Source organism: Scyliorhinus torazame, chromosome 21 (assembly GCF_047496885.1).
Source record: "Scyliorhinus torazame isolate Kashiwa2021f chromosome 21, sScyTor2.1, whole genome shotgun sequence".
NCBI lineage: Eukaryota > Metazoa > Chordata > Chondrichthyes > Carcharhiniformes > Scyliorhinidae > Scyliorhinus > Scyliorhinus torazame.
In genome coordinates, this window is record NC_092727.1 from 70,994,558 (window position 1) to 71,012,798 (window position 18,241).

At 50.1% G+C, this 18,241-nt stretch overlaps 1 protein-coding gene across 1 annotated transcript in view; it reads right to left on the reverse strand.

Moving 5' to 3' along the window:
• The window catches only part of dcaf7 (ddb1 and cul4 associated factor 7), a 96,056-nt gene that overhangs the window by 37,080 nt on the left and 40,735 nt on the right, over positions 1-18,241 (reverse strand). The window contains exon 3 of the mRNA XM_072486931.1: positions 5,255-5,373. Coding sequence (XP_072343032.1) covers positions 5,255-5,373 — 119 coding nt within the window. The remainder of the gene's footprint in view (positions 1-5,254; positions 5,374-18,241) is intronic.

An 18,241-nucleotide genomic window follows, 5' to 3' on the forward strand; every position in this document is an offset into this window, starting at 1 on the left:
TGTATGTTTTGATTAAATCGCCTTTCGTTCTTCCAAATTCCAATGGATACAGGCTCAATCTGTCTGAGCTTTCCTCAAAAAAGAACCATCTCAAACCATAGATTTGAGCTAGGGAAGTGGGATGGAAATTTTCGGAGAAGGGAGGAGAAAGGAATTAGGACACTAAAAGATTTATTTCTTGGGGTCGTTTTGCGGGATTGAAGGAGCTGGGAGCAAAGTATGGGCTGGAGCAGGGGGAAATATTTAGATACATGCAGGTTCGAGACTTTGCCAGAAAGATACAGAGCTTCTCACATTGCTGGAGGAGGTGCTGAGACAGGAGGACTGGAGAAGAGGGTAGTATCAGCAGTTTACCGGGCTATTTTGGAGGAAGAGACGACACTGCTAGAAGGGAGGGAGGAGTTGGGAGAGGAAATGGAGGAGGGGTTCTGGTGTGAGGTGCTCCGGAGGGTGAACCTCATGTGCGAGGTTGGGGCTGATACAGCTGAAGGTGGTGCATAGAGCACACCTTACAAGGGCGAGGATGAGCTTGCTCTTTGAGGGGGTAGAAGATGTGTGTGAACATTGCAGGGTGGGTGGAGGGGGGAGGGGGCCCGCAAACCACGTTCATATGTTTTGGTCCTATCCAAAGCTGGAGGATTACTGGAAGGAGGTGTTTCGGGTAATCTCTAAAGTGGTGCACGTGAAACTGGACCTGGGCCCGGGCCCTCGGGACGCCATATTCGGTGTGCCAGACCAGCCGGGGTTGGAAACGGGCGCGGAGGAAGCTGTTGTAGCCTTCACCTCGTTGATCACCCAAAGGCAGATCCTGTTAGGCTGGAGATCAACCTCTCCACCCTGTGCCCTGGCGTGGCAGGAGGACCTGCCCTGTCGTGGCGGGGGGACCTGCTGGAATTCTTAATGCTTGAAAAGGTCAAATTTGAACTGAGGGGAAGGATGGAGGGGTTCTACATTTCATGGGCGTTATTCATTATGCACTTTTGAGAATTGGGTCACATCGAACATTATGGGATTGAGGGCTGGAGGAGTATGTGTTAATGGTGATTTTGGGTGATTTCCGATTCCTTTTTGTCATTTGTTATGTTAACATGTGGGCCAATGTTTGGGGTTTGGTGGGAGGATGGGATCGTTGTTATTGATATGGGGATTGGCATTACATTTGTTCCTGATTATTGTTTATTGTTGGGTGTAAATTTGGGAGAAAATGTGAAAATGGAGATTAAAAATATATATATATATTTTTTTAAAAAAGAACCACCTCATCCCAGTGTTCAGTTGAGTGAAGCTTCTCTGCACTGCTTTTAACACAATTATATCCTTTCTCAAATAAGGAGACCAAAAGTGTGCATTGTTCTCCAGATGTGGTCTCATCAAAACCCTGTACAACTGGAGCAGAATTTCCTTATTTTTATATTCCAGTCCTCTTGGAATAAATTACAACATTCCATTTGCCTTCCTAATCACTTGCTGTACCTGCAACTTCAGGACATCCAGGTCCCTCTGTCTTGCAGAGCCCTGTAATCTCTCTCCATTTAAATAACATACTGCTTTTCTATTCTTCCTTCTCAAGGGCAATTAGGGATAGGCAATAAATGTAGCCTAGCCAACGACATCCGCACCCCATGGAAGAATACGAGTGGACAAGGGTAGTGGAAATGTGGAACTTGCTGCCTGAAAGAGTGGTAAGATCCTCATAACGTTAAGAAATATTTAGATAGATGGCCTACCGCTAAGGAGAGTGGAAAGAAACTTCCGATACCTGGGGATTCAGATAGCCAGGAGCTGGGGAACCTTACACAGACTCAATCTGACACGGTTGGTGGAACAAATGGAAAAGGATTTCAAAAGGTGGGACATGCAGCCGCTGTCACTGGCAGGCAGAGTGCAGGCAATTAAGATGATGGTCCTCCCAAGGTTCCTATTTGTGTTCCAATGTCTCCCTATACTGATCACTAAGGCCTTCTTTAAAAAAATAGATAGGGAGCATCACGAGCTTCGTGTGGGCAGGTAAGGCCCCGAGGGTAAGGAGGGGGTTTCTACAACGTAGCAGAGACAGAGGGGGACTGGCGTTGCCGAATTTGGGCGACTACTACTGGGCCGCCAACGTGGCGATGATTCGTAAATGGATGATAGAGGGAGAGGGGTGGAAAAGGTTGGAGATGAAGTCCTGCAAAGGGACGAGTTTAAAAGCGCTGTTGACGGCGCCACTACTGCTCTCCCCAAAAACATTTACCACAAACCCAGTGGTGGCGGCAACATTAAGTATCTGGGGGCAATGGAGGCGACAGAGGGGTGTGCTGGGAGCCTCGGTGTGGTCCCCGATCAGGAACAACCATAGGTTTGCCCCAGGGAGGCTGGACGGAGGATTCCAGAGCTGGCATCGGGTAGGAATCAGGAGAGTGGGAGATTTATTTATAGACGGGACGTTTGCGAGCTTGGGAGCGCTGGAGGAAAAGTATGGGCTGCCCCGGGGAAATTTATTTAGATATATGCAGGTGAGAGCGTTCACGAAACAACTGGTGAGGGAATTTCCGCTGCTCCCGACACAAGGGATCCAGGACAGGGTGCTTTCGGGGGTGTGGGTCGGGGAGGGCAAAGTGTCAGAGATATACCGGGAGATGAGAGAAGAGGGGGAGGAGCTGGTGGGCGAACTGAAGGGAAAATGGGAAGAAGAGCTCGGGGAGGAGATTGAGGAGGGTTTGTGGGCTGATGCCCTAAGCAGGGTAAATTCCTCTTCCTCGTGTGCCAGGCTTAGCCTGATCCAATTTAAGGTGCTGCATAGAGCACACATAACGGGAGCAAGGTTGAGCAGGTTCTTCGGAGTGGAGGACAAGTGTGGGAGGTGTGGGGGAAGCCCGGCGAACCACACACATATGTTTTGGTTGTGTCCGGCACTGGAGGGGTATTGGAGGGGAGTGACGGGAGTAATCTCGAAAGTGGTGAAGGTCCGGGTCAAGCCAGGCTTGGGGTTAGCTATATTTGGAGTAGCGGATGAGCCGGGAGTGCAGGAGGCGAAAGAGGCCGATGTCGTGGCCTTTGCGTCCCTAGTAGCCCGGCGTAGGATTTTACTCATGTGGAAGGAAGCGAAACCCCCCGGACTGGAGGCCTGGATAAACGATATGGCGGGGTTCATAAAACTAGAGCAGATGAAGTTTGCGCTGAGAGGATCCGCTCAAGGGTTCACCAGACGGTGGCAACCGTTCCACGACTACCTAGCGGAACGCTAGGGGGATGATAGATGGCCAGCAGCAGCAACCCGGGGGGGTTGATTGTTTGGGTTTTTGGAGGGGGAGAGGGGGCGGGGGGGGGGGGGGGGGGGGGGGTATTACTTTGTGTTATTTGGTTAGTTTACCATGTTAGTTAAACAATGTTATTTTGCAGTTATCATGTTACTTTTTTTTTTTATTTGTAAGGGAAAGAATTGTGTTTAAAAAGAAATATTTAGATGTGCACTTGCGATGCCAAGGCATACAAGGCTACGGGCCAAGTTTTTGGGAAACGGGATTACACTAGTTAGGTGGGTGTTTTGACCAGCGCAGACTCAATGGGCCGAAGGGCCTTTTCTATGCAGTATGACTCTGACAAGTTCATATTTCCTAACATAAACCATCTGCAAATTTTTGCCCGCTCATTTAACCTATCTATATCCCTTTGCAGACTCCTTATGTTCACCTCACAAACTGTCCGACCAATCTTTTGTGTCATCAGCACACTTCACAACCATACATTCGGTCCCTTCATCCAAATCATTGACATAGATTGTAAACAGTTCAGGCTGCAGCATTAACCCATGACATTCCACTGGTTAAAGCTTGCCAACCTGAAAATGACCCATTTATCTCTGCTTCCTGGTAGCCAACCTATCATCTATGCCAAGGTGTAACCCCCTACACCACATGTCCCGATGTGGCATCTTATCAAACGCCTTTTGGAAATCCAAGCACACCACATCTACAGGTTCCTCTTCATCCACGTTGCTTGTTAATTCCTCAAAGAACTCTAATAAAACATTCAAACGAGATTTTCTTTTTACAAAACCAAGTTCACCCTGCCTAATTGCATTAAGGTTTTCTAAGTATCCTGCTATAACTTCTTTGATAATAGATTCCAGCATTTTCCCTACAACAGATGTTCAACTAACTGGCCTGTAGTTTCCTGCTTTGTCGACCCGCTCTCTTTTAGTTTTTTTAATTTAAAGTGCCCAATTGGTTTTTTTTCCCCCCAATTAAAGGGCAACTTAATGTGGCCAATCCATCTACCCTGCACATCTTTGGTTGTGAAAATGAGACCCATGCAGACACCGGGAGAATGTGCAAACTCCACACGGACAGTGGCCCGGGGCCAGGATCAAACCCAGGTCTACGGCGCTGTGAGGCAGTAGTGCTCACCACTCACTGTGCCACCCTGCCGCCCATTTATTTATTTATTCCAATTAAGCAGCAAATTTGCATGGCCAATCCACCTACCATGCACATCTTTGGTTGTGGGGGTGTGACCCACGCAGACACAGGAGAATGTGCAAACTCCACACAGACAGTGACCCGGGGCCGGGGTCGAACCCAAGTCCTCGGCATCGTGAGGCAGCAGCACTAGCCACTGCGCCACCTTGCCACACTTTCAACTTTTAGTTTTAATAGTTTCTCCGTGGCTTTTGTAATTTTTTCAAGTTCCTCCCTTTTTTTCACCTCTTGATTTACATGTAATTCTGGGATGCTATGTGTTCTCCACGGTGATAAGTGCAAAATAGCTGTTCAACAATTACGCCATTTCCCATTATTAATTTGACAATTCTGGAGGTTACACACTCCCCTTAGTTAATCGTTTCCTTTTCATCATTTCGGCTAACTTTCTCTCATATTCTAATTTCTCCCATCTTTATTATTTTCATAGTCATTCTTTGCTAGTTTTTAAATTCTATCTAATCTTCTCACATACCACTAATCTTGTATTTCTTTCAATCTGACACCGTCTTTAACTTCCTTAGTTTGCCATGGATGGTGCATCTTCTTTTGCTCACTGGAATATACCTTTGCTGAGTGCTATATAATATCTTTCAATGTCTGCCACTGCACCTCTACTGACCTAATGTGTCACTTCACTTTAACCAGCTGAGTTTAAACCCTTGTAATGGACCTTCAGAGGGGAGGAACTGAAATCTCAAGAGAAAAATAGTCTTAAAGAATTTTTGTGACCATGAGTTACTAGGATCTTTGTATCCGCATTGAATCAATATGAAACAGTAAGATCTCATTACCTCCTTATCATGAGCAATGAGCTGTGTTTTAACGTGACCAGAGACCAGGTTGACTCGGCCTAGTACCTGCCCCGTCTCCAGCCCCCAGATTGTACAAGTGGTGTCTATGCTGGAAGTACCTGTAGGGAAAAGAACAGTAGTTAGAAACCTGACCGTATTAGGAGCAGGAAATCAGTACCCCCTTGACCTTTTTCTGATAAATCCCTCAACCCTTTCCCATTCCAGCAAAACGTTCAACTGGTTTCTTAAACACATTTGTTGCTTATTTTAACACTTTCGCACCATTCTTTCCATAACGACTCTTGGCAAAAGAGCCCCAAGACCTTCCCTTTTTACTCATCAACTCCCTGGTTTTTCCATTTGCTTCCTACAGGATTCGAAATCTGCATCGTCATGAATTAATTGCCTGGAACAACTCTCTTTATAGTCTTTTTCAATGACAGACTCTCTCAGTTTGGAGGAGGAGGAAACGTATTGAGTTAAAAAGTGACAAGACATGTGTGAATTTGCTCGGCCTAAAGGGCCACTGATGACAGAAAAGTTCAGAGACAAAGATGGCAGTGAGATTGTGTCACAGCACATCCCCATATCTCTCTAGCTTTTATATATCTGATTGTGCTGGATAATTCCACTTGAGACAGGAACTGCTTTGCTTGACAAAATAAATGGCTTTGATTTACAGTAACATGCTGCCCCAGGCTCAGGATCCTAAATTGCTCCAGTTCTTCAGTTAACTCTTTCTTAAACCACGTCAATATTAAAATGCAGCTCCCTGGGGATCATGTGATTTGAGTGTGGGAGTGGCTAAATTTTCACAAGCTCCTGCTCTGCTAATCTTTCAGACTTTATTTTCTATCCTTCTGTACATCTGTCTTTTTTCGGTTGGCATGGCTTTTTACCATGGACCAAGATTTGTTGGTCAATAATTCAGCACTTGGGTCAAGATAGAATCACAATAATACAGCACAAAACTTTTGGCCCATCGAGTCTGCACTGATGCATGAAAAATACCTGACCTGCGACTTCCGGTTGCGGCTATGCGGAGCCAAGTCGCTCATTCGGCAGCTCCCGCAAAAAACGGATGTTTGGGCTCTTTTCAGGGCCCCCAACGTCACTTTTCCGACGTTTCCCGTGGTGGGAAGGAGAGTACAATAGTTCCCCGACAGTATATGGCTTTTACCAGGAGCGGGGCAACTAGAAAAGTGGTGGTGGACCCGAAGAAGGTGCGAGGGAAGAAGAGCAAAATGGCGGCGGGCGGAGACCAGGCAGCGTGGATGCACTGGGCGCAGGAGCAACAGGAGGTTATCCAGCGCTGCTTCAGGGAGATTAAAGCGGACCTGCTTGTGCCGATGAAGGCTTCTATCGATAAGCTGCTGGCGACACAGACGGCCCAGAGGGTGGCGATCTGCGACGCCCGGCAAAAGATCTCCAACAATGGGGATGAGATCTTAGGCCTGGCGGTAAAAGGCGCTCCACAAGAAATGGCAGGTGCGCTTCGAGGAGACGGAGAATCGGTCGAGGCGGAAGAATTTGCGGATTCTGGGCCTCTCGAAGGGGCTGGACGTGGGGGCCTATGTGGTCACCATGTTGAACTCGCTGATGGGAGCGGGGTCCTTCCAGGGGCCCCTGGAGCTGGAAGGGGCCCATAGAGTGTTGGCATAGAGGCCCAAGGCTAACAAGCCACCGCGGGCGGTGCTGGTGCGGTTTCATCGGTTCGCTGATCGGGAGTGTGTGCTCAGGTGGGCCAAGGAGAGGGGCAGCAGTTGGGAGAACGCGGAGGTTCGAATATACCAGGACTGGAGTGCGGAGGTGGCGAAGAGGAGGGCCGGGTACAATCGAGCGAAGGCGGCGCTGCACAGGAAGGGGGTGAAGTTTGGCATGTTGCAGCCGGCGCGACTGTGGGTTACCTACAAGGACCGGCACCATTATTTTGAGTCTCCAGAGGAGGCGTGGACCTTTGCTCAAGCCGAGAGGTTGGACACAGATTGAGGGTCGGGATGGGCGTTTGGGGATTGCGGTTGATATGTTACTTTTTGAGGGGGGGGGGGGGGTTTTGCTTTTCTTTTTCTTTTTCCTTTCTGATTCGGTGAGGGTGGTTAGGTCGGGCTGGGCACTGTTTTGATTGGGTTGGTCAGGGGGGCTCTTGGAGGGGGGTAAGCAAATGGAACAGGGGTGGATGGCCGGCAGTGAGATGGAGCCCAGCGGGGGAGGCCCGATTCGGGGGTGAGGGGACTGGGCCTGTAAAAGGAGCTGCGTCAGAGATGGCGGAGCCGGGTAGGTGGAAAGCGTGGTTTTTTTCCCGCACTGAAGACTGGAGGGGGCGGGGCCGGGCCGGGAAGCGAGGGTTGTTTCCCGCGCTTGGGATGGAAGGGGGAGGGGGAGAGCCTGCGGATGGGGAATGGAAGAGGAGGGAAGAGTCGAAGGAGAGGCGGGAGTGGCCGGGGTCAGCTGACTTGCGGAAGTGCAATGGGGGGAGTAAAGCAGCTAGGATGGGTCCTAGCCAGGGGGGGAATCGAGTTGCTGCTGCTATGGTCAAGGGGGAGCTGGAGCGAGTGGGAGGAGTCAAGACGGGGGTCTGCCGCCGTGGGGAACGGACCGGGCATGGGGTGTGGGCGTGAGGCTGACCTAGGAGGGGTTATGGCTAGTCGACGGGGGAGGGTAGCCCCCGATCCGGCTGATAACCTGGAATGTAAGGGGACTGAACGGGCCGGTCAAGCGGGCCCGTGTGTTTGCACACCTGAAGGGGCTGAAGGCAGATGTGGTTATGCTCCAGGAGACACATCTGAAGGTGGCAGACCAGGTAAGATGGAGGAAAGGGTGGGTAGGTCAGGTGTTTCATTCGGGGCTGGATGCCAAAAATCGAGGGGTGCCAATCTTGGTGAGAAAGAAGGTGTCATTCAAGGCGTCGAGCATTGTGCCAGACAATGGCGGTAGGTATGTAATGGTAAGTGGTAAGCTGCAGGGAGAGAGGGTGGTACTGGTCAATGTGTATGTCCCGAACTGGGACAATGCGGGTTTTATGCGGCGCATGTTGGGTCGGATCCCAGACTTAGAAGTGGGGGGCCTGATAATGGGGGAGACTTTAACACGGTGTTGGATCCAGCACTGGATCGCTCCAGGTCTAGAACGGGTAGGAAGCCGGCGGCGGCTAAAGTGCTGAGGGGGTTTATGGACCAGATTGGAGATTTGCAAGGTAGGGGGCTCGGGAATTTTCATTCTTCTCATGTCCATAAGGCTTATTCCCGGATCGACTTTTTTATTTTATAGCGAGAGTAAAGGATACCGAGTACTCGGCGATAGTCATTTTGGATCACGCCCCGCATTGGGTGGACTTCGAGCTGGGGGAGGAGAGAGACCAGTGCCCGTTGTGGCGCTTGGCGGTGGGGCTATTGGCGGATGAGGAGGTGAGTGAGCGGGTCCGAGGAAGCATAGAGAGGTACCTGGAAGTCAATGATAACGGGGAGGTCCGAGTGGGGATGGTATGGGAGGCGCTGAAGGCGGTGGTTAGGGGAGAGCTGATCTCCATTAGGGCCCATAAGGAAAGGTGGGAACAGAGGGAGAGGCTGGTGGGGGAGATGGTGAGGGTAGACAGGAAGTATGCGGAGGTTCCCGAGGAAGGACTGTTGAGGAAGAGGCGCAGCCTCCAGGCCAAATTCAACCTGGTGACCACCAGGAAGGCGGAGGTGCAGTGGAGGAAGGCCCAGGGGGCGATTTACGAGTATGGGGAAAAGGCAAGCCGGATGCTGGCGAATCAGCTTCGGAAGCGGGACGCAGCTCGGGAGAGTTAAGGACAGGGGAGGGAGTGTAGTGCGGAGTGGGGTTGGCATCAATGGGGTCTTCAGGGACTTTTCATAGATCATAGATCATAGAATTTACAGTGCAGAAGGAGGCCATTCGGCCCATCGAGTCTGCACCGGCTCTTGGAAAGAGCACCCTACCCAAGGTCAACACCTCCACCCTATCCCCACAACCCCAGCAACCCCACCCAACACTAAGGGCAATTTTGGACACTAAGGGCAATTTATCACGGCCAATCCACCTAACCCGCACATCTTTGGACTGTGGGAGGAAACCGGAGCACCCGGAGGAAACCCACGCACACACGGGGAGGATGTGCAGACTCCACACAGGCAGTGACCCAAGCCGGAATCGAACCTGGGACCCTGGAGCTGTGAAGCAATTGTGCTATCCACTATGCTACCGTGCTGCCCCAGCACGGTATGAGGAATTGTATCGGTCCGAGCCCCCACTGGAGGAGGGAGGGATGGGCCGCTTTCTGGACCAAATGAGGTTTCCGAAGGTGGAGGAGGGACTGGTGGCAGGACTGGTGGCCCCGATTGGGCTGGAGGAGCTGACCAAAGGGATAGGGAGCATGCAGGCGGGGAAGGCACCGGGGCCGGACGGTTTCCCGGTCGAATTTTATAAACGATATATGGACCTGCTGGGCCCGTTGCTAGTTAGGACCTTCAATTAGGCAAGGATGGGGGGGGGGGGGGGGGGGCACTTTGCCCCCGACGATGTCCCGGGCACCCTATCTCCTTGATCCTGAAGCGGGACAAGGATCCCCTGCAGTGTCGATCTTACAGGCTGATTTCGCTGCTAAACGTAGATGCCAAGGTGCTGGCGAAGGTCTTAGCCACGAGGATTGTGTGCCGCAGGTCATCCACGAAGACCAGAAGGGGTTCGTGAAGAGGAGGCAGTTGAACGAGAATGTGCGGAGGCTTCTGAAAGTTATCATGATGCCGGCGAGGGAGGGTGAGGCGGAGATAGTGGTGGTGATGGACGCTGAGAAAGCCTTCGATAGGGTAGAGTGGGGGTACTTGTGGGAGGTGCTGAAGAGGTTTGGATTTGGGGAGGGGTTTGTCAGGTGGGTTAGGCTGTTGTACGAGGTCCCGATGGCGAATGTGGCCACGAACAGGAGGAGGTCTGAGTACTTTCCGTTGCACCAAGGGACGGGGTAGGGGTGTCCCCTGTCCCCCCTGCTCTTTGCACTGGCGATTGAACCCCTGGCTATGGCACTGAGGGAGTCGAGGAACTGGAGGGGGTCGGTGCGGGGTGGGGAGGAGCATAGGGTGTCGCTCTATGCGGACAACTTGCTGCTATATGTGGTGGACCCGGTGGGGAGAATGCCGGAGGTAATGAGGATCCTCAGGGAATTCGGGATTTCACGGGTATAAGCTCAACATGGGGAAGAGCGAACTGTTCGTAATTCACCCAGGGGACCAGGAGAGGGGGATTGGCGAGCTCCCACTAAAAAGGGCGGAGAGGAGCTTCAAGTATTTGGGGGTCCAGGTGGCCAAGAGCTGGGGGCCCTGCATAGGCTTAATTTCACAAGGCTGGTGGAGCAAATGGAGGAGGAGTTCAAGAGGTGGGACGCGTTGCCGCTGTCCTTGGCGGGTAGGGTGCAGTCAGTCAAAATGACGGTGCTCCCAAGGTTTTTGTTCCTGTTCCAGTGCCTCCCAGTGTTTATCCCGAAGGCCTTCTTTAGGTGGGTCAACAGGAGTATAATGGGGTTTGTGTGGGCGCGAGGACTCCAAGGGTAAGAAGGGTGTTCCTGGAGCGGAGTAGAGATAGGGGGGGGGCTGGCTCTACCCAGCCTCTGTGGGTACTACTGGGCCGCCAATGCGGCGATGGTGCGCAAGTGGGGTGGAGTGGGAGGGGGCTGCATGGAAGAAGCTGGAGACGGGGTCTTGTGTGGGTAAGAGTCTGAGGGCGCTGGCAACGGCGCCGCTGCCGTTCCCTCCAAGGAGGTATACCACGAGCCCGGTGGTGGCGGCTGCCCTCAAAATCTGGGGGCAGTGGACACGGCACAGGGGGGGGAAGTTGGGGCCTCGGTGTGGAGCCCAATACGGGGGAACCACCGGTTCGTCCCAGGGAGAACAGATGGAGGGTTTTCGGGGTGGCACAGGGCAGGGATACGAAGGTTGGGGGACCTGTTTGTGGACGGGAAGTTCGCGAGCCTGGGTGAGCTGGATGAGAAGTACGGGCTCCCCCCGGGGAACACCTTCAGGTACTTACAGGTAAGGGCGTTTGCCAGACGACAGGTGGTGGAATTCCCGCGGCTGCTGCCACACACAGTACAGGACAGGGTGCTCTCGGGGGGGGGGGGGGGGGGGGGGGGGTATCTCGGAAACTTACCAGGTGATGCAGGAGGAGGCCTCGGTGGTGGAGGTGAAAGGTAAGTGGGAGGAGGAGTTGGGAGAGGAGATCGAGGAAGGGACGTGGGCAGATGCCCTAGGGAGGGTGAACTCTTCTTCATCGTGTGCGAGGCTCAGCCTCATACAGTTTAAGGTGCTGCACAGGGCACACATGACCGGGACAAGGATGAGCCGGTTCTTTGGGGGAGAGGACAGGTGCGTTAGGTGCTTGGGAGTCCAGCGAATCACACCCATATGTTCTGGACATGCCCAGCACTGGAGGAATTTTGGAGGGGTGTAGCGAGGACAGTGTCGAGGGTGGTAGGTTCCAAGGTCAAGCCAGGCTGAGGGCTCACAATATTTGGGGTGGCAGAGGAGCTGGGAGTGCAGGAGGCGAAAGAGGCTGGTATTCTGGCCTTTGCGTCCCTGGTAGCCCGGCAGAGGATTCTTCTTCAGTGGAAGGATGCGAGGCCCCCAAGCGTGGAATCCTGGATCAACGATATGGCGGGGTTTATTAAGTTGGAGAGGGTGAAATTTGCCTTGAGAGGGTCGATACAAGGGTTCTTTAGGCGGTGGCAACCATTCTTAAACTTCCTGGCAGAATGGTAGACATTGGTCAATGGCAGCAGCAACTCGAGGAGGGGGGGGGGTGGGGTTTACTTTATTTTTGTTTTTATTATTTGCACTGGGGGGGTCTGAGGGGTGTATATATTTGTGTGTTAAGTCGGGGTGTTAACGTTAATTTATTATTTATGTACGGGGGGAGGGGGGTATGGATGGTTGCTTTTTTTGGACTGTGGTTTGTACTTAACCCAGTTGGGTTCCTTTTTCATTTTGTTATTGATATTTTATGAAAACCTCAATAAAAATTATTTTAAAAAAGAAAAAGAAAAATACCTGACCTACCTACCTAATCCTATTTACCAGCACTTGGCCTATATCCTTGAATGTTATGATGTGCCAAATGCTCAACAGGTATTTTTTAAAGGATGTGAGGCAACCCGCCTCTACCACCTTCCCAGGCATTGCAGTCCAGACCATCACCACCCTCTGGGTAAATAAGTTTTTCCTCAAATCCCCCCTAAACCTCCCGCCCCTGACCTTGAACTTGTGTCTCCTCGTAACTGACCCTTCAACTAAGGGGAACAGCTGCTCCCTGTCCATGCCCTCAATCTTGTACACCTCAATCTTCTCTGCTCCAGTGAAAACAACCCAAGCCTATCCAACCTCTCTTCCTAACTTAAATGTTCCATCCCAGGCAGCATCCTGGTGAATCGCCTATGGACCCCCTCCAGTGTAGTCACATCCTTCCTATATCGTGGTGACCAGAATTGCACAGTACTCCAGCTGTGGCCTCACCAAAGTTCCATACAGCTCCAATATGCCTCAGATTGATAAAGGCAAGTGCCTCATATGCCTTTTTCACCACCCTATTAACCTGCCCATCTGCCTTCAGAGATCAATGGACAAACACGTCACGGTCCCTTTGTTCCTCTGAACTTTCCAGTGTCAGGCCATTCATTGAATACTTCCTAGTCACATTGCTCCTTCCAAAGGTATCACCTCACACTTAGCAGGGTTCAATTCCATCAGCCATTTATCTGCCCATTTGACCATCCCGTCTATATCTTCCTGTAACCCAAGACACGCAACCTCACTGTTAACCACCCGACTAATCTTTGTGTCATCAACAATAGGTTTTAATCCTTGCTGAGTTGTGGAAGCTGGAAGGAATTGGGGTGGGGCCATGTCTTTGGTCGCACAGCTGCCTTTGAGAGGTTTCTCATGCTGATGGTATGGTGCACAGCGATGGATGGTGGCTGCTTGCGATGACAGCGATCCAGCTGATAGCCTTGGCTCTGCGATGCAGAATATTAGAGCCCAATTTCAAGAGTTGTGAGGTGTCTTTATGGAGGATGGGGCAATGCACAAGAGGGTTCTGGTTGCAGAGAAAGTATTGTCTCTGGGAGCAGCCAATCTCTGCACGGTTCAGTTCCTGCTGCATGGTCTGTCATCCATCCGTAGGAATTCAGGTAAGGACGATGGGGAGCCTATCAGGAGGTTGGTCGAGTCCAGTGTCTCTGGCGAGGTGGTAGAGAAATTCCCAACCGAGTTTGAGAACTGGCTGCCATGACTTGTAGGAAAGTAAATGCTTTGGGTGTGATGTCCTATATCGTTGGCTATCCTGATTTAATAAAGTTTCCTCATATTAGACCGAATATTAATTTTGCGATTTGTGCAGTTTATTTATTCTAAGAATTTATTCTATTCTTTTATGCTTTTTATATTTTGGACTGTGCCTTTTCATCAGCAGACCCAGACGAACCATGTATTATCCTGTTGAAGATAGACTCCCCCCAGAATGGGTGGGGGGGGGTCGGTAATTTCTCCAGATGTTAGTCTCCTTCTTTGTCTGTTCTAACTGCTGTCAGAGCTCGTGAGTGAGGTCGGTCTGAATGGAAGTGTGAGGTTATCCATTTTGGCCACAAAAAAAAAAAATAGAAAGGCAAATTATCTAAATGGAAAGCAGATTCAAAGTGCATCGGGCAGATGGATCTGGGTGTCTTTCTTCATGAATCGCAGAAAGTCGGTATGCAGGTACAGCATGGAATAAAAAAGGCAAATAAAAAGGAACTTGGCGATAAATCTAACCTTACCACGTACATCCCTCCCCTGCTCCAGTTCAGCACATCCTCCCCTCGAGGATATATTAGAATAAATAAACTGAGGACCCGGGTTCAATCCGGGTCACTGTCTGTGTGCAGTTTGCACATTCTCCCCATGTCTGCGTGGGTTTTCCCCTCACAACCCAAAGATGTGTAGGGTAGGTGGATTGGCTATACTAAATTGCCTGTTATTTGGAAAAAAAACTGATTGGGTACTCGATATTTTTATTTTTAAAAAAGAAACAAACTGCACAAATCCCAAACTTAGTGGTTAGCACTGCTGCCTCACAGCTCCAGGGACCTGGGTTCAATTCCGGCCTCGGGTGACTGTGTAGAGTTTGCACTTTCTCCCAGCTTCTGTGTGGGTTTTCTCCGGGTGCTTCGATTTCCTCCACAATCCAAAGATGTGCAGGTTAGGTGGATTGGCCATTCTAAATTGCCCCTTAGTGGCCAAAAGCCACTAAGGTGGGGTTACTGGAATAGGGTGAAGGCGTGAGCTTAAGTAGGGTGCTCTTTCCAAAGACCGGTGCAAACCCAATGGGCCGAATGGCCTCCTTCTGCATTGTAAATTCTATGATTCTATAAAAGTCGAGAAGTGTTGTTGCAATTGTATAGGGTGTTGGTGGAATTTTAGCGTCTATTGCAAAAGGACTGGAGTACCTTCCAGGACTTCCTCCAACATGGCGATAACAAATCTAACCTTACAACCCACACCCCTCCCCTGCTCCAGTTCAGCTCATCCTCCCCTCGTGGATATATTAGAATAAATACGAAAGAGAAAATGCTGGAAAATCTCAGCAGGTCTGGCAGCATCTGTAGGAGAGAAAAGAGCTAACGTTTCGAGTCCGATGACTCTTTGTCAAAGCTAACAGCGAAAGTGGGAAATATTTATACTTTGGAGTGAGAATGAAAGAAGAGTCATAGACACAGAAAGCCAGGGAAACCGGGTGCTAATGGCCACAGAAACCAAGGGGAAAGAGTGCTAATGGCAGTCCCCAGAGAGAACAAAAGATGTGAAAGGCCAAACAGCAGAGAAGCTAACATCAGAGGGTGAACTGTAGATGTGGGGGGAGGGGAAGCAAAGAGGAGAAAGGCTAAGGAAAGGTGGATAAGATGGATTGGGGGGGGGGGTTAAATATATATTAAGAAAGAAATGGTAAAAGACAGTTAAAACAAATGGGATGAAAACAAAATGGCTCACCCCACCTTGACCCATTTGTTTTCATCCCGGTTTCCCAGATTCAGATTCCAGCATCCGCAGTAATTTGCTTTTATTAGAATAAATGAATTGCACAAATCCCAAACTTAACATTCGGCATAACATGGCATCTGGAGGAGTGTGTCAGTTTTGGTCTCCTTATGAGGAAGAATGTGGTGGCAGTTCAGAGGAGATTCGCCAGATTGATTCTGGGGATGAATGGGTTTGAGGAGAAATTGAACGGTTTGGGTTTACCCTAGCAATGCTAAGAGGGATTGATAAAGTAAACATAGACCAAACATTCCCCTTTGTGGGGCAGTCTAGAAAGAGAGGTCACAGATATAGGTTGAGAGGTGGTAGATTTAAAACGGAGATGTGGAGAAACTACTTCTCGCAGAGGTGGAAGTCTCTGGCCCATAGTGCGGTGGAGTCTGAATCATTAAATGGTTTGAAGAGAGAGATAGATATATTTCTGATTTATTTTTTTAAAGGGTTAACGGTAGGGGCGGCATGTGGCGCTGTAGTTAGCACTGGGACTGCGGTGCTGAGGACCTGGTTTCAAATCCCGGCCCTGGGTCACTGCTCCCCGGACCTGGAATACCTGACGCTAAAATGCCACCCCTTCTACCTTCCGCGAGGGTTCAGCTCCGTTATCCTGACGGCAGTTTACATCCCACCCCATGTGAATGTAAAAATTGCACTGGACGAAACAGTCACCACCAGAAATAGCCTTGAAACGAAACATCCCGAGGCCTTGTCCATTGTAGCTGGGGGCTTCAATCAGGCCAAGCTCAAGAGCATACTCCCAAGTTACCACCAACACCTGTTCCACCAGAGGCCCAAACATCCTGGACCACTGCTACACAAATATCAAACATGCCTACCGCTCTATCGTCCGCCCACACATTGGCAAATCTGACCACAAGGCTGTGCTCCTGCTCCCTGCTTATAAGCAAAACCTGAAGCTGGAGAATCCGTCGAAGAAAGTTGTGCATTGGTGGTCTGAGGAATCGTATGACCTCTTAGAGTCAGTGGACTGGTCAGTATTTAAAAACTCTGCGACCAGCCTGAACGAGTACGCCACTACAGCAACTGACTTCATTAGTAAGTGTGTAGAAGAGTGTGCCAAAGAAGCAAACCCCCGTGTTTCCCAACAGGAAACCCTGGATGAACAGGGATATCCACTACTTGCTGAAGTCTAGGTCTGAGGCGTTGAAGTCAGGCGACCCTGACCTCTACAAGAAAGCCAGATATGATCAAAAGAAATCCATCAAAGATGCCAAAAGACAGTACCGGACGAAGCTCGAGTCCCAGGCTAGCCACACGGATCCCCGCCGTCTATGGCAAGGTCTGCAAGACGTAACAGGCTACAAGATGAAGGCATGTTAAATCGTCGGCTCCAACGCACCCCTCCCTGATGAGCTCAATGCATTCTATGCCCGCTTTGAGCAAGAGATTAGCGAGAGCGAGCCTTCCACCCAGAAGCCGCGGATGAACTTGTATCTGAGATCACCACTGCAGACGTCAGAGCAGCCTTCTCGAAGGTCAACCCACGGAAAGCCACTGGCCCGGATGGGGTACCCAGACAAGTACTCAGGTTTTGCGCGGATCAGCTGGCGGGGGTATTCACAGACATCTTCAACCTCACTTTACAACAATCCGAGGTCCCTATCTGCTTCAAGAAGACGACCATCATCCCTGTACCCAAAAAAAGTCAAGCAGCGTGCCTTAATGACTATCGTCCAGTGGCTCTGACATCCATCATCATGAAGTGCTTCGAAAGGTAAGTCATGGCACAAATCAACTCCAGCCTCCCAGATTGCCGTGATCCACTACAGTTTGCCTACCGCTGCAACAGGTCCACAGCAGATGCCATCTCCACGGCCCTGCACTCTACCCTGGAACACCTAGATAACAAAGACACCTATGTCAGACTCCTATTTATCGACTACAGCTCAGCCTTCAACACCATCATTCCTACGAAACTCATCTCCAAACTCCGTGGCCTTGGCTCCTCCCTCTGCGACTGGATCCTTTCTAACCCACAGACCACAATCAATAAAGATAGGCAACAACACCTCCTCCACAATCATCCTCAACACCGGTGCCCCAAAAGGCTGTGTCCTCAGCCCCCTACTATACTCCTTATACACCTATGAATGTGTGGCCAAATTCCCCTCCAACTCGATTTTCAAATTTGCTGATGACACCACCGTAGTGGGTCGGATTTCAAGCAATGACGAGACAGAGTATAGGAATGAGATAGAGAATCTGGTGAACTGGTGCGACGACAATAATCTCTCCCTCAATGTCAACAAAATGAAGGAGATTATCATCGACTTTAGGAAGCCTAACAGAGAACATGCCCCTGTCTACATCAATGGGAACTAAGTAGAAAGGATTGAGAGCTTCACGTTTTTAGGTGTACAGATCACCAACAGCCTGTCTTGGTCTCCCCCCATGCCAACACTATAGTTAAGAAATCCCACCAACGACTCTACTTTCTCAGAAGACTGAGGAAATTTGGCATGTCAGCTACGACCCTCACCAACTTCTACAGATGCACCATAGAAAGCATTCTTTCTGGTTGTATCACAGCTTGGTATGGAGCCTGCTCTACCCAAGACCGCAGGAAACTCCAAAAGGTCGTGAATGTAGCCCAGTCCATCGCGCAAACCAGCCTCCCATCCATTGACTCTATCTATAATTCCCACTGCCTCAGAATGGCAGCCAGCATAATTTTTTTTTTTTTTTTTAAATAATATTTTATTGAAAATTTTTGGTCAACCAACACAGTACATTGTGCATCCTTTACACAACATTGTAACAATACAGATAATAATGACCTTTTTTAATTTAAACAAAAACAACAACAAATAAATAAATATTAAATAACAAAAAATAAAAACTAGCCCTAATTGGCAACTGCCTTGTCTCAGGCCACACCCCCCCCCCCCATCCCTCCCTCCCCCCATCCCATTCCCCC